The sequence below is a fragment of the Cydia strobilella genome, chromosome Z (genome assembly GCF_947568885.1).
Source record: "Cydia strobilella chromosome Z, ilCydStro3.1, whole genome shotgun sequence".
In the NCBI taxonomy this organism is placed as follows: Eukaryota; Metazoa; Arthropoda; class Insecta; order Lepidoptera; family Tortricidae; genus Cydia; species Cydia strobilella.
This window is the reverse complement of record NC_086068.1, coordinates 10,993,754-11,007,103: the sequence shown is the minus strand read 5'-3', so window position 1 is coordinate 11,007,103 and position 13,350 is coordinate 10,993,754. Positions and strand designations below refer to the sequence as shown.

Below are 13,350 nucleotides of genomic sequence, written 5' to 3'. Positions count from 1 at the left end.
ATAATATATTAGCATGTATGTAGAAACTACCCCAGTCAATTCCTAAATTTTAATTGCCCGAGTGAACTAGAACTTGTGAACTAGATATCAACAATCAATCAATCAATTCTTTTGCCGGCGAAGTCAACAACGATGCATATTCTTAATGTTGTACTTGCCTCTCATTTCACATTTATGTTTTTGATGGGATAGCCCATTTTCCCTAGGGAGTAATGGTTTTTTTAATGTAAGGTTAATATTTTTTGTTAATGATTCTATAAGTAAGAACTTAACAGAAACTCACCAAAAGATCTGGGAATGGATCGATTGTATCCTCCAAAGATATCAGGGCATCATCAAGCTGGGAAATTTGTGTGTTGAGAACTAAAACAGAAACAGCTTAGCATTGTTATTATGTCAGAACAGTTACAACTACAATGACCACATCTTATATTTTAATTTGTTTTGCAAGGCTGTAAAGTTGTTGATTGATCCGAATAGATAAAAATAAAAATAACATTTTAATTATTTATCAATCGAAATTTCGTGCAATAGTCCTCGTATCCGCTAAAATGGATAAGCAATTATGACTCGACCGAAACAGAAACTTTTTCTAACGCCAGTCAATAAGTAAGATTTTTAATAATATGTAATATAATTTAAAGTGTTGTAAAGGTACTTTAAATGTCTTGTATTTGAATTCGAAGCTTTACGCACTCAGGATTCGAAGGAATAAATTGCGTTCGGCGCTGGAATTATACTTACTGGCGTCATTGAAGAAACTCTCTAACGTTGGAGAGCTGCGTCCGTTTACTGGTTCCTCAGGTTCGTTCTGAGCAGACTTCTTTTTCGAAAAATCATCTTTAGTTGAAAAATCCATAGAGCGTTTCGTTCCAATGACGTTAAAACTAGAACCGGGCTCTTCCAGATTCACAATTTCGTAAACCTTTGCAGTTTTTGTGAAATTAAACTTGGTCTGTTTGTTAGGTTGTTTAGCTATATATTCAGCGAAGGATGTTTGTGTTTTTACTTCACGGGTTTCTTCTATATTTGGTAGAGCAGGTTTAAGGTTTTGAAATATTTCTCCAAAGTCGTCCAAGTTTGTTTGAGTGTGGTAATGTTTATTGGTGATAGTCGAGATTGTAGGAAGCGTCGTGTGGGTGTTTTTCGGAGATGCATCCTCGAAACGGAGAGTATTATGGGAAGGTGTAATTGCCTCTACGCTAGAAGCTCTTATACGCTTAACGTCAACATGTTCGTCGATGTTGGGATTGTTGAAATTTTTAATGACGGTGTATATTTTCTCTATACCCATTAGGATGCGCTCTTTGTGGGGTGGTATTATGGCCAAGTGAACGTGGGGGCCGTCTCCCTCGCGCGACAAGCTATGGCCGTTCTCGTCGGGCTGGGGCGAAGGCAAGTTGGTCACCAGATGGAGGATGACTTTCTCGAGCTGTTTCGGATCTTCAACCGGTATTGAATCGTCGTTTGTCTGCAATGGTGTAGTATTGTTGTCAACGTATGCAAACTTTTTAAGAATGATTGAACATATAATAGTACTGTGACTTGTAATTTAGAGAGTTGTTCCAAATTATGTGCCTGTGGACACAGGATGACGGCACCAGTCATGGGACATTTAAGAGAAAATTAAGAGTATTTTTGATATTTCACTGCCACTTGCCATCCCACTAACCCGGGGTTAACCGGTTCAACCGTTAATACAATGTCAAATTGTACTGGTAACCATGGTAACTCCAGGTTTTACCGGTTAACCCTGGGTTAGTGGGATGGTGCAAGTGGCGTTTAGTGTCCTCAAAGATGAATGGCCCATGTGTCTTTTACATTTCAAGCGTGTTGTATGAAAGAACTGCCAATGGTTTTCACATACTTAACACATTCATTACAACTATGTTTTTATCTCCAGTCATGGACACCAAGGCTCCAGTAATGTAACCCCGGTAATGGACGTGGATCCAGTAATTGGCCCCCTATCAGTGTAAAGTATTGGAATAGGGAATAAGTTTTGGGCAAAAAAATATTTTTTGGTATAAGCTTTTATCGCTGAATGTATTTTTCTTTCCACAGCCTACTAATACTCATCGAGACAATTCGAACAACCCCAGACACAATTAGTTTACGTTGTTTTATCACAGTTCCCATGGTCACCTTCTGTCTCCATCATCAGATCAGGTCCATGTTATCATAATATTGCATTGTCATCTGATTTGCATACGTATGCAAAACTTCAACTCAATCGGAAATCGGAAAGTGGCTCAAATTTAGCTTCCAAGATTTGACCCACATTAACTAACATACAAACTAACAGGGCAAGTTAAATAAAAGTTTGTAATAAGTTTTTGGCAAAAATTTCATTTTTGGTACAAGCTTTTATCGCTGACTGTACTTTTCTTTTCACAGACAACTAATACTCATCGAGACAATTCAAAAAACCTAAAACACAATTAGGTTGCGTTATTTTATTACCGAGTTCCTATGACCACCTCCTGTCTCCATCATTTCAGTACAGCTCGATGGTACCATAATATTGCATTGTCACCTGACTTACATATGTTTGCAAATTTTCAGCTTCATCGGAAACCGGGAAGTGGGTCAAATTCAACTTGCAAGATTTGACCCTTACAAACATAGTTACATATTACATACATACTTACTTACATAGGTACATTGCAAGTTAATAAAAAGCTTGTAAAAATAACATAGGTATTGGCTTAAAAATCTATAATCCTATCAATGTTAGAACTCACGTCAGTGACCTCAGGCTCCTGTGGCGGCTCCTGGTTGTTATTGACGAGCATGGTGAATTTCTTCTTCATCATCTTGATGAGGTGCTGACCCTCGTCCGGGCTCATCATGGTGTTCGTGCATACAAAGCTGGTCACTGCCTTGGTGCCGGTCTCAACCTATAAATTGTTTCAAAAAATCTGTTAAAACCTGGCAACAAATCAAATTACATAATTTAAAAAAAAACGCCACTGGAATTGTTTTTCACTTTTTCTTTCGTATATGTCGTATCGTTCATCTATTTCAGTTTAAAAATCTGTTGTAGTTCATTAAGTTTTCAAGAGTTGAGAGAGAGAGGCGACGAGTAAGCGTAGCGATCGGCTATTTTTTCGGGCAAGAAATCTTTTTACTCTCCTGCAACTAAATATCCTTCGCTACTCGCTTTTCCCTATTGGCCGCCGTTCGCTGTTGGAACAATCACACAAGACAAGTTACAATTAAATTACCCAGTTAAGTCTTCCTAGTTTACACTTACCTACGCTAAATTGTATATATTGAATTTTTACATGTTTTAATTAAAAGGAAATGTCATGAAAAAATCACAAGGAAACTAACTAGACTATGTTTGCAAGGGCAGCTAAGCTCTACTAAACTCTAGCTAAAACCTTAAAATATTAATGTTGGCTCGATAGAAAATATCACGAAAACATAGCTAAGTTTAATTTATTTTCAATTAAATATATATCGTTACCCTGCATACCGTAGTAATGTAATTTTAGTATAAAATTGCTAGTGATATAGCCGAGGGATTTGACTTTTAAAGCTTTAAACAGAAGTAGGTATACTTTCATCTTCCGTCGCATGTTTAGCGCAGCGTGCCATACCATAACAAATACTTTAACAAGTGTGTAAGTATTATGTTTTTACCTCGAGAGCGCCCCTGGTCCTCATGTAGATGAACTGGCCATTCTTCATCATGAGACGGTAACATGACTCGCCGTAGAGGCGGTGCTGGTCGTACACTGAAATCAAAACATTTTATAGAATATAAGAATAGTGTTAACAGTAAAGTTAAAAAACTAAGCATAAAATAACGAATATGAATTTTTTTTTATTGCATAAAACATATGCAATAACGTGCAAATGGTGGACTTAATGCCAAACCGCATTCTCTATCAGTCAACCATATAGGGCCAAACAGAGACACATACAATTGTTGCACAGAGTAATTGAATTAAAAAACTGTACTGGACTGTACAAATAATTTTAAATAAATAAGCATAAATTACTTTACACATTAAATCAATCGGCAGTCACCGTCTGCTCGACGTATGTACGCACAGATTAAAATTCAAATAAGACATGTTTATCTAGTCACGGTGAATTACAGGTGACCTAGTACCTGTCTAACACCAGTTTGACTGACATATTCGTTAGCGTGTTCGTAACTTACGTTCTATGCATCTCGCTCGTACTCGCATATTAGTGCGAGTGAGATGTATAGAAAATAAGTGACGCCGACGTTAGCGAATATTCCAGTTTGACACTGCTAAGGCAGCGGTGGTAAGGGTAGTCTACAAGAGATCGTAAAATAATAGAAGTAATTTTCGCGTTGCGTTTAAATACAGACGATTATACTTGTAACATGGGCGTTATAAATTAGATAAATTTTGGTACTTTTATTTATCTATTTATACTTTATTGCACGAAAGAAAAACTTAGTGTACAAAAGGCGAACTTAATGCCATTAGGCATTCTCTACCAGCCAACCTTTTCACGTTACATTGTTCCAATAAAACGACAATATATGCACAGATTGCACAGCCACCTATTTAATAACCAAGCGCATTAATATATTTTCATTTTCCTTGTTCAGAAAGTAATTAGATAAGTACCTACAGTACCTGGCGCTAAATATGTATTGCAGCGATGTGCATGACCATAGAGTAACTTTACTAGAGCGGTACTGTCATAGTAAATTTTGTAACCCCCAGTAAATTCACTGCCATCTGTCGACACACTTTAAAACTAAAAATGAATAGAATGTATTTAAATATAGATAAATGATTTTTTTTATTTGCATTAATTATTTTTATGATTTTGACCCATGTTCTTTCACTGGTATGCGTTAAAATTGTTAAATAACAAACGAAACCGTCAACGCCATCTATACGACTGTAGGCCAAAACTAGTAGCGCCCTCTGAACGAGAATAAAATTTTCTTGATTTTCGAGGCACGTTTTTTCCTTAGACTGTATCCATCTATTACGGAGGTTTATCTATCTTTGGCATGACCGATGTGTGGTGTGCGATGTGTGATTGTGCGATGTGGACGGTCCCGCTAGTGTTCAAAGACCGATGTCTTTGAACACTAGCGGGACCGTCCATCAATCATTGTATTTATTAAGTGTCGTTTCCACAGGTCTAGAATGACGTTTACGCAAAGCTTACATACGTTAAAAAATAATAAAACTAACTAAAATAATTATATATAAACATAAGATATCATCAGTAAGAGACAGCACACAAATGCAGCAGACAAATGAAAAATAGCGACCACTTTTGAGCTTCATAGCGGCCGCTAGCAGCCGGCTTGAATGTACAAAAATAAAGTTAGCGGACTGGAAAATACGAAAAGCTGAAAAGTAAAATCATACTATTTTTCGTTAACCCGCTCACCCGCTTCTTGCAACCGAGATTGTGTGTGACAACGCCCGAAATTAGCGATGTACCTGGTCTTATAAAAAGAAAACAAGTTAAAATTGTGACCAAAAAAATTAAATACGTAGGTTTTTTTTTACAATTAATGACATACCTATACCAAAAACCCACCAAAAACCATATTTACAGGAGTTAAAACTGTAAAATATCTTCATTTTATGCTATTAGGTCAGACACTGAAGTGATTATTTATGAGAGCTAATGCACGGTTTACTAAAAATCACTAAAAAGGTGCCTTTAATATTTGAAGTTCCCTTTGATTTTCACCACGATCAATACGATAATACGAGTATATCATCAGATCCAATCTTGAAAAACGCAAAAAAAAATATATCAAAATGTATCCAGCCGTCTTCAAGAAATCGGGAAAAATGCATAAAAACATCAACAATTCCGCAAATTCAGCAAACTTCTAATTTATGGGTTCGGTTAAAATTCTTATGCTACATTTTGTTTATTTTACAGAACCGAAAAGTTCACTCAAAAAAATCGGTTGTGAGGCTTAATGCTAATGAAAAAGAAAAAACCGGCCAAGTGCGAGTCGGACTCCCGTTCCAAGGGTCCGGACATTACACAATTTAAACAATGTATTTTTTATGTAAAACGTGAGTAGATATGGGCGCTGGCGGGTAAATACCGGGAAAATACCCGAAACTAGCCGATCTACCCGATATTTACCCGTTTCTACCCAAATTGTTGGGTATTTATAATTTGTTCATACAATTGAAAATATTCATTATATAAATTTAGATATATCAATATTATTATCGTATAAATATGAAAATAAATCTAAAAAAAGTATAGAAATCACAATCACACGACATTTTCAGACACAATTAATTTTTTTTTTCGAAGAGTGCATTTTGTTCACTGTTTTGTGGTTTAGGAATGTTAAATTAATAAAGCTATTTTATACCGTATTATTTACATTTCTTTGTTAATTATTGTATAATTATTTCATATATTATATGTATAATCTGTGGCTGTGGCCACAAGAACGGACCAGTCTGAGTGAAATGATCGCGCGAATAACAGCTAACTGATATGATTGTGATGGATAACCTAGCCTAAGTAGAAAAATACTTCAGTGGTATCTAGGAGTAGTAATAAGACATGCACGAGTATATTCAATCAAAGATAGATGTAACTCCGTAATAGATGGATACAGTCTAAGGAAAAAACGTGCCTCGAAAATCACGAAAATTTGATTCTCGATCAGATGGCGCCACTAGTTTTGTCCTACTCTCGTATAGAGGGTGTTGACGGTTTCGTTTGTTATTTATAATTTTAACGCATATCAGTGAAAGAACATGGGTCAAAATCATATAAAAATAATTAATGCAAATAAAAAAATCATTTATCCATATTTAAATATATTTTAACGTATTTTTATAAATCTTCATTTTTAGTTTAAAGTATGTCGATAGATGGCAGTGGATTTACAGTGGTTACAAAATTTACTATGACAGTACCGCTCCAATTAATGGTGTGGGCTCAAACACGACCGGGAGACGACTGAGGTACAGGCTATGCGTTAGACCTCCCGTAGGCGCGCGGAATGCTGACAGTGATAACGCATAAGCTGTCCCTGAGTCATCCCTCCCAATTTTTTTTTAATTGCCATGCGATATTTGAGACCAATAAATGTATGATCGTGCCTGTAACCACTTATTAAATTTTAAAATTATATCTGACTGTACCTTTAGTCTAAATAAAAATGTGCCTCGAAAACAATATCGCGCTGTCACTACTTGGAATTCAAGAGCGATAACAGAATACAATGTAACATGATTACTTATGTTTATAACAAAACAATGTAATGCAATAAGGTTGAATTTAGAATACATAGGTTAGGTACATGAATTTGTAGGTACGGACTACTAAAATAAATATAGAATTACATTGGCTTATATAACTGACATGATTTAACATCATAATTTTGACCTTTATATCAAAGAGGATATAATAGGATAGAGCGTAACTGTCAAAGTAAATTTTTTAGTTACAGTAAATTCACTGCCATCTATCGACACACGATTAAAACTGAAAATAAAAATACCAAAAAATATATTTATATATGTTTTTTTTTAATTTGCATTAATTATTTTTATATGATTTTGACTCATGTTCTTTCACTGATATGCGTTAAAATTGTTAAATAACAAACGAAACCGTCAACGCCATCTATTCGAAAGTAGGCCAAAGGTAGTGGCGCCATCTGATCGAGAATCAAATTTTCCTGATTTTCGAGGCATGTCTTTTCCTTAGACTGTATCCATCTATTATGAAGTTATATCTATCTTTGCTTATATTAACACAAACGATTCGCACTGCACTTTAGATCACTGTAAACTTTCAAAAAGATAGTTATTTACTTATTTATTTATTTTTACTAAACTCATTAAAATAGTATTTTATACAATCGTGATATAATAGAGAGCTTTTCAGTCGAGTACTGTGTTAGGTACGATATTGAAAAGCTTGATTATATTACTATTTGCTTTTTTTACGAGCCATCTAAAATAATACTTTTTCTACTATAAAACCCATATAATTAAAGATTCATCCATCCATATTTAATAAAATAATTAAAAAAAAAAATACACTTCCAAGATTTCTGGGTTAGCGTTGTTCATAACTATTCCAAATTTCAAATCGATAGCTTAAGTAGTTCTCGAGATATACCTATATTAACAATGTGACAGACAGACGGACGGACGGACAGATTCGCACCATAAGGGTTCCTTTTGTACCTTATTGGTACAGAACCCTAATAAAGAAAACCCGTCAGTATATTTTTAACCGACTTCAAAAGGAGGAGGTTATCAATTCGGTTGTATGTTTCTTTTTGTTTTTGTTTTTTTTTAATGTTTGTTACTCCATAACTCCGTCATTTCTGGACCGATTTTGAAAATTCTTTTTTTGATTGTAAGTATATACATACAGATTGGTCCCGTTATTGTCAAAACGCAGTTCTGATGATGGGATCCATGAGGAATCGAGGGAATTCCTCAAATGTTAAAGGCATACATATAGTGATTTTAGTATTTTTATCAACAAATCAAGCACTTACATTTAAAAAAGTGACATTTGATGAAGTGGAACTGTTGATGATGATCAGAATGGAACTCTTCAATGACACATAGTTCACGTTTGGCGATTTGTTCTCTTCCTTATGGACCCAGACCTAAACTTGGACCCGGACTCGGACCCGGACCCGGGTCTGGACATGGACCCCAACTCGGATCCGGACCCGGACCGAACTCTGACCCAAACTTGGAGCCGGATAGCCGGACATGGACCCGGAAATGCTACTAGAAAAGTGGGTTAGGTTAGGTTAGGACTGTGACCCTTACAGAAACGAAATGCTATCAGAAAAGTAGGTTAGGTTAGGTTAGAACTGCGAAACGAAACGAACGAAACTTTCCAACGACAAAAAAAAAAAGGTTAGAACTGCGACCCTTACAAAAACGAAATGCTACTACAAAAATGGGTGGTTTTACCTCCTTTTCTACATTATTAGGCAATATTATAATAATTAGGCAATTAGGCAAAATTAGGCAAAAGATGGATTAGGATAATAAGGCAAAAGATGCTGTCTTTTTCATTTCATTGTCTGGAATCTAAGAGTGCACCATCAACAATAAGTAAACTTTCAGCGGCATCCCCCATTGAAGTCGGTTTTTTTTCTTAAAAACAATTTTTAGTGAGAACAGGCCCACTTGCACTATCCCACTAACCTGGCGTTAAGCGGTCAAATTGTACTGGTAACCGTGGTAACTCCAGGTTTAACCGGTTAACCCCGGGTTAGTGGAATGGTGCAAGTGTCGCTTAGATCATTAACTATTGAGTCATGGGTGTTTTCTATGTATTTAAGTATTTATATATTATATATATCGTTATCTGAGTACCCATAACACAAGCCTCCTTGGGCTTACCGTGGGACTTATTCAATCTGCGTAAGAATGTCCTATAATATTTATTTATTATTATTATTTATTATTTATTTATTTGTTTGGATGTATTAGAAGCCTAATAATCTCAAAAAAAACAGCCGTGAAATGTTAAACATGCTCCGGCTAAATTATAGCTTGTGAATTAAAAGTACAAAAAAAATGTATGTAGTTATTTTTGCTAATTAGACAGTGTGATTAAAATTTAGTATGTATAAAATTTGATATCTAAATGATATCATTCGCCCTTGCGTTTCGCTCGCGCCTAGCATGTACGGACAAGTACGAGCGAAATGTGCACGCGAATAATAAATAAAATACAAAATTTTGTAATCTTTTTTATGTTAAAGTGTACGTTCGAATTATCGAATTAGCCTCCTTTACACTGGTTCTCCAAGACCGCGCCTCGCGCGCGCGTTCGGAACGCCATGCGCCGTCGTCGCCGGCGCACGCAATGTCGCGATTCAGCGGAGATCGTTCGATATTTTTAACAAAGCTCGGTCTCCCAGATATTATACAAATTATGTAAATTATTTTCTTCTTAGAATTTATTTCGAAGAGTAAGTAGGTATTTTAAGTAATCTATGTGTCCATTTTAATTTTGCTTTAATTACATATTATTTACTTAATAGCAAATAAATCAATTACTGTGAACTTTAGTAAATTCGGGTTTAACGGCCGCGTGAAATAACACCCGTTACGAGTAATTCGTTAATAAAAGTTTTGTCACTCGTAGATTAAATAAATGTATACGTAACAACGACGACTTCACCTTTACCCAGGGTCTATGTATATTTTTTATATTTATATGTATGTGTAATAACTAACGTTCTAGTATTTATGACATGTCAGGGGTTAGACAGAAATGATAAAGTGAATTGTAGGTATGTACCTAAGTACTTATAATTTGTCGTTATGCAAAGTAATGGCAATGTAGAATTTTTTTATCCAAAGTAATTACCATGAAGTGATAACATGGCAGATGCACAGACAGTAAACAAGTGGTATGAATAGATACTTGTTAGCTGTTGTGTTGATGATAACAACTTTTATACTTATATATCAGTAGGTACCATCTAACAGCGCTCCTTGTGTTTGTAACTAGAAACAATAAACATGACGTTTTGTCAAAACATCGTTTTCCGGAAATATAAAAAAGGTCTAATTGATAAGCTGCCTCTGTTACCAAATTACGTAGTTCGTTTTTGGTATGTTGTCAGGAATGTTAAAACGTGTTTTTAATTTTGTCGCATTGCGTATGTTATGTCCCTCAGGCGCGCACGCGTATAGCACATCTATGTAATGCTAGGTCTATGTCCATAACATACATATAGTATCCGTAGGTAAACAAAATTAAATGGCGTTGTAGTTGAAGTGTAATAATAACAAGCGGTTCAAGTGATTACTTAATTTAGTTTGTATATTAGGTAAACAAATTTACAAAATACTATACTTATAACATACGACCTAGGTATATTTTTAATTAGAAAAAAATATATAAATACATCTTGACGGATTGCAATTAAAAACGTTTTTTAATACACTGGGTATATTAAATAGCCTGTTTACACAGTGTATCTACTTAGATTGAACTCGAGAGATTAGAGATAAATTGATATACATAGTAGGTACGTAGGTACTTATAATAATTAATTTTAACTCATCAAAACAATAACAATCGATAAGTAACTTAACCTATACAACACCAGGTCAATGTAACATCTGTTGAGGTCAAAATAATAAATCAGTACAAGTTTAGTTTACATATTAGTTAAAATAAGACTATACTCCAGGTAACTACTAAATAAGCTAAGGTTTGAGTGTGATGTGGGACGTTAATAAAGACAACCAATTGGTTATAAGTATGTCTTTATTCTGGATAATGTTCCTAAGTGCTAGTGTTTATATAATACGAGTACTACTACGTAAGAGTGTGCGTGGCTTGGCGCACACTACATCTCCCCTTTGAAAGGAAAAAAAAAAGATTAGAATACAATAGCAAAAATAATCTCTTATTCACGTACTAATGTTAAAATAAAACATCAAAACACAATTGATACAAAAAGGATAAAATTTTAGAGTACATTAATCAATAACAATTTTTATTTGATTATCTGCTTACCATAAAATATAATACTAGATTTTAATTAATATAATAAAACTACTTTACATAAATATAGATAAAAGTATTGTTAAAAAAAAAATCATTGCTTACACATGGCAAAGGTGACTTTTTCCTGTAGTTATAATAAAGTTAGAAATCTTAAAAAAAAACACGTTTAAAAATATTTATAAAAATAATGTACGCACGCAATGATGACGAAACAAAACTCTAAAACTATTTTCTTTGTTACACGTTACTTAATAAAATAATTATTACATATAAACTAATCACAAACAATCCTATAAAAATAAAGGTTAATTAACCTTGGTCGTACATATCAATGTTTCAAAAATTTTACATTTTCGTTTATATTCCGTAAATGAGGTACCTCGACGTGTTCAGTGACTATTTATTAATTAATTAATTCATTTGAATGACGTACCTTTTAGTATTTTCCCTTGCATGTTTTCCCTTTCTTTGCTAAATCGCATTTAAATAACCCAAACACTAAAACTTCAACACATAAGAATTTCAGCAACTCTTAGTTGATCAAGCTAATCGTCATTTAAAATACTTATCTGCATCAGTTTTCCCAAACACTTTGTAAACGCACTATCTTAATACCAACCAAATCCATCTCTAAGACCAAACCTTTTCATTTATTTCAACAAAACATTTCTAAAACTTTCAATATAGACACAGTGACAAACATTTTTACGAACTTTTAAATTCAACCCATAAAATCCAAAACTAACCCCCTTATTCATAAACGTCTACTAAAGTTGACAATCCGCTAATAATCGTTTGTCCCTTTCTGACGTATTGGTATGATGGAAAGGGACAAACGGTTATTAGCGGCTTGTCAACTTTAGTAGACGTTTATGAATAAGGGGATAAATCTTTACTTAAACGTACCAAATGCCTACTAACTCAATACAATTTTGTCGTTAACAGTACATACACATAGCCTTTATAGTTACCTCTACAGTCTTAGTTATCTTATTTGTTTAATATGTTAGATCCGTGTTTATAAACATGTCAAGTCCGGTACATAATAAAGAATTATAAATCAAATAAAAAAAACCATCTTTATTTCAACTAAAATTGCTTAATTATACCTACTAATCTAAATCATAAAACCTAGTATATGGTTAAAAGTGGGATCTGTAGTTTTAACCTTTCGTATGCGCATGTCAAAAAATTGCCATTTAAAAAGCAATCGTGACCGCTTCATGTTTAAGTTGAATATAGATGGAGCAGATCTGCTTCAATGTATTAATTCAATGTAATGTACGAAAGGTTTGAATGGTCTTAATAAGTGCACAAAGATACGAATATTTACTGTGAAATTGGAGCTGTAATTACAGACGGCGCATTCCAATCGTGGTGACATCGTACCCGTTTATTTACTTTATTTGCAAGTTATGATGAAATTACTTCTAAGTGACTTTATGCAATGTATTGGGAATATTTATTAAACAAAACAAAATTTTACGTAACACTGAAATACAATTTGAATTGATACATTTTAAATTAAAAACAAAATATATAGCGGTCAACATAGTAAAAAAATTAGTTTGATTTAGTTTTTAAGAATTACAGCTCGGTGCCCATCCAACAGTACATTGGGTACCCTCGTCCAAGGACACCAACAACTCCCGGCACCAACACGATCTCACTTCCTCTTGTTGTTTCAGTAACAATTGTTTTCTATTTATTTTTATTTTTTTATTTAACTTTTTAATCATTGGTGTTGAATCCTTGACAGTTTATTTTATATTAAAAATATAGTAAGTATATTATTTAGTCCATGAAGAGTTCCTTTTAATAATTCACCAACACATTTTATTT

The 13,350-nt window shown here is 34.1% G+C and overlaps 1 protein-coding gene across 3 annotated transcripts in view; it reads right to left on the bottom strand.

Annotated features, from left to right (window-relative positions):
* LOC134754226 (basic helix-loop-helix ARNT-like protein 1) overlaps positions 1-13,350 on the bottom strand; it is an 82,202-nt gene that overhangs the window by 9,521 nt on the left and 59,331 nt on the right. For all 3 annotated transcript variants that reach the window (XR_010128881.1, XM_063690397.1, XM_063690396.1), the window contains exons 7-10: positions 3,649-3,743; positions 2,745-2,900; positions 745-1,471; positions 284-363 (exon numbers count right to left, since the gene is read on the bottom strand). Coding sequence is in view for 2 of the 3 variants with exons in the window: in XM_063690397.1 (XP_063546467.1) it covers positions 284-363; positions 745-1,471; positions 2,745-2,900; positions 3,649-3,743 (1,058 nt within the window). In the remaining variant the exon portion in view is untranslated. The remainder of the gene's footprint in view (positions 1-283; positions 364-744; positions 1,472-2,744; positions 2,901-3,648; positions 3,744-13,350) is intronic.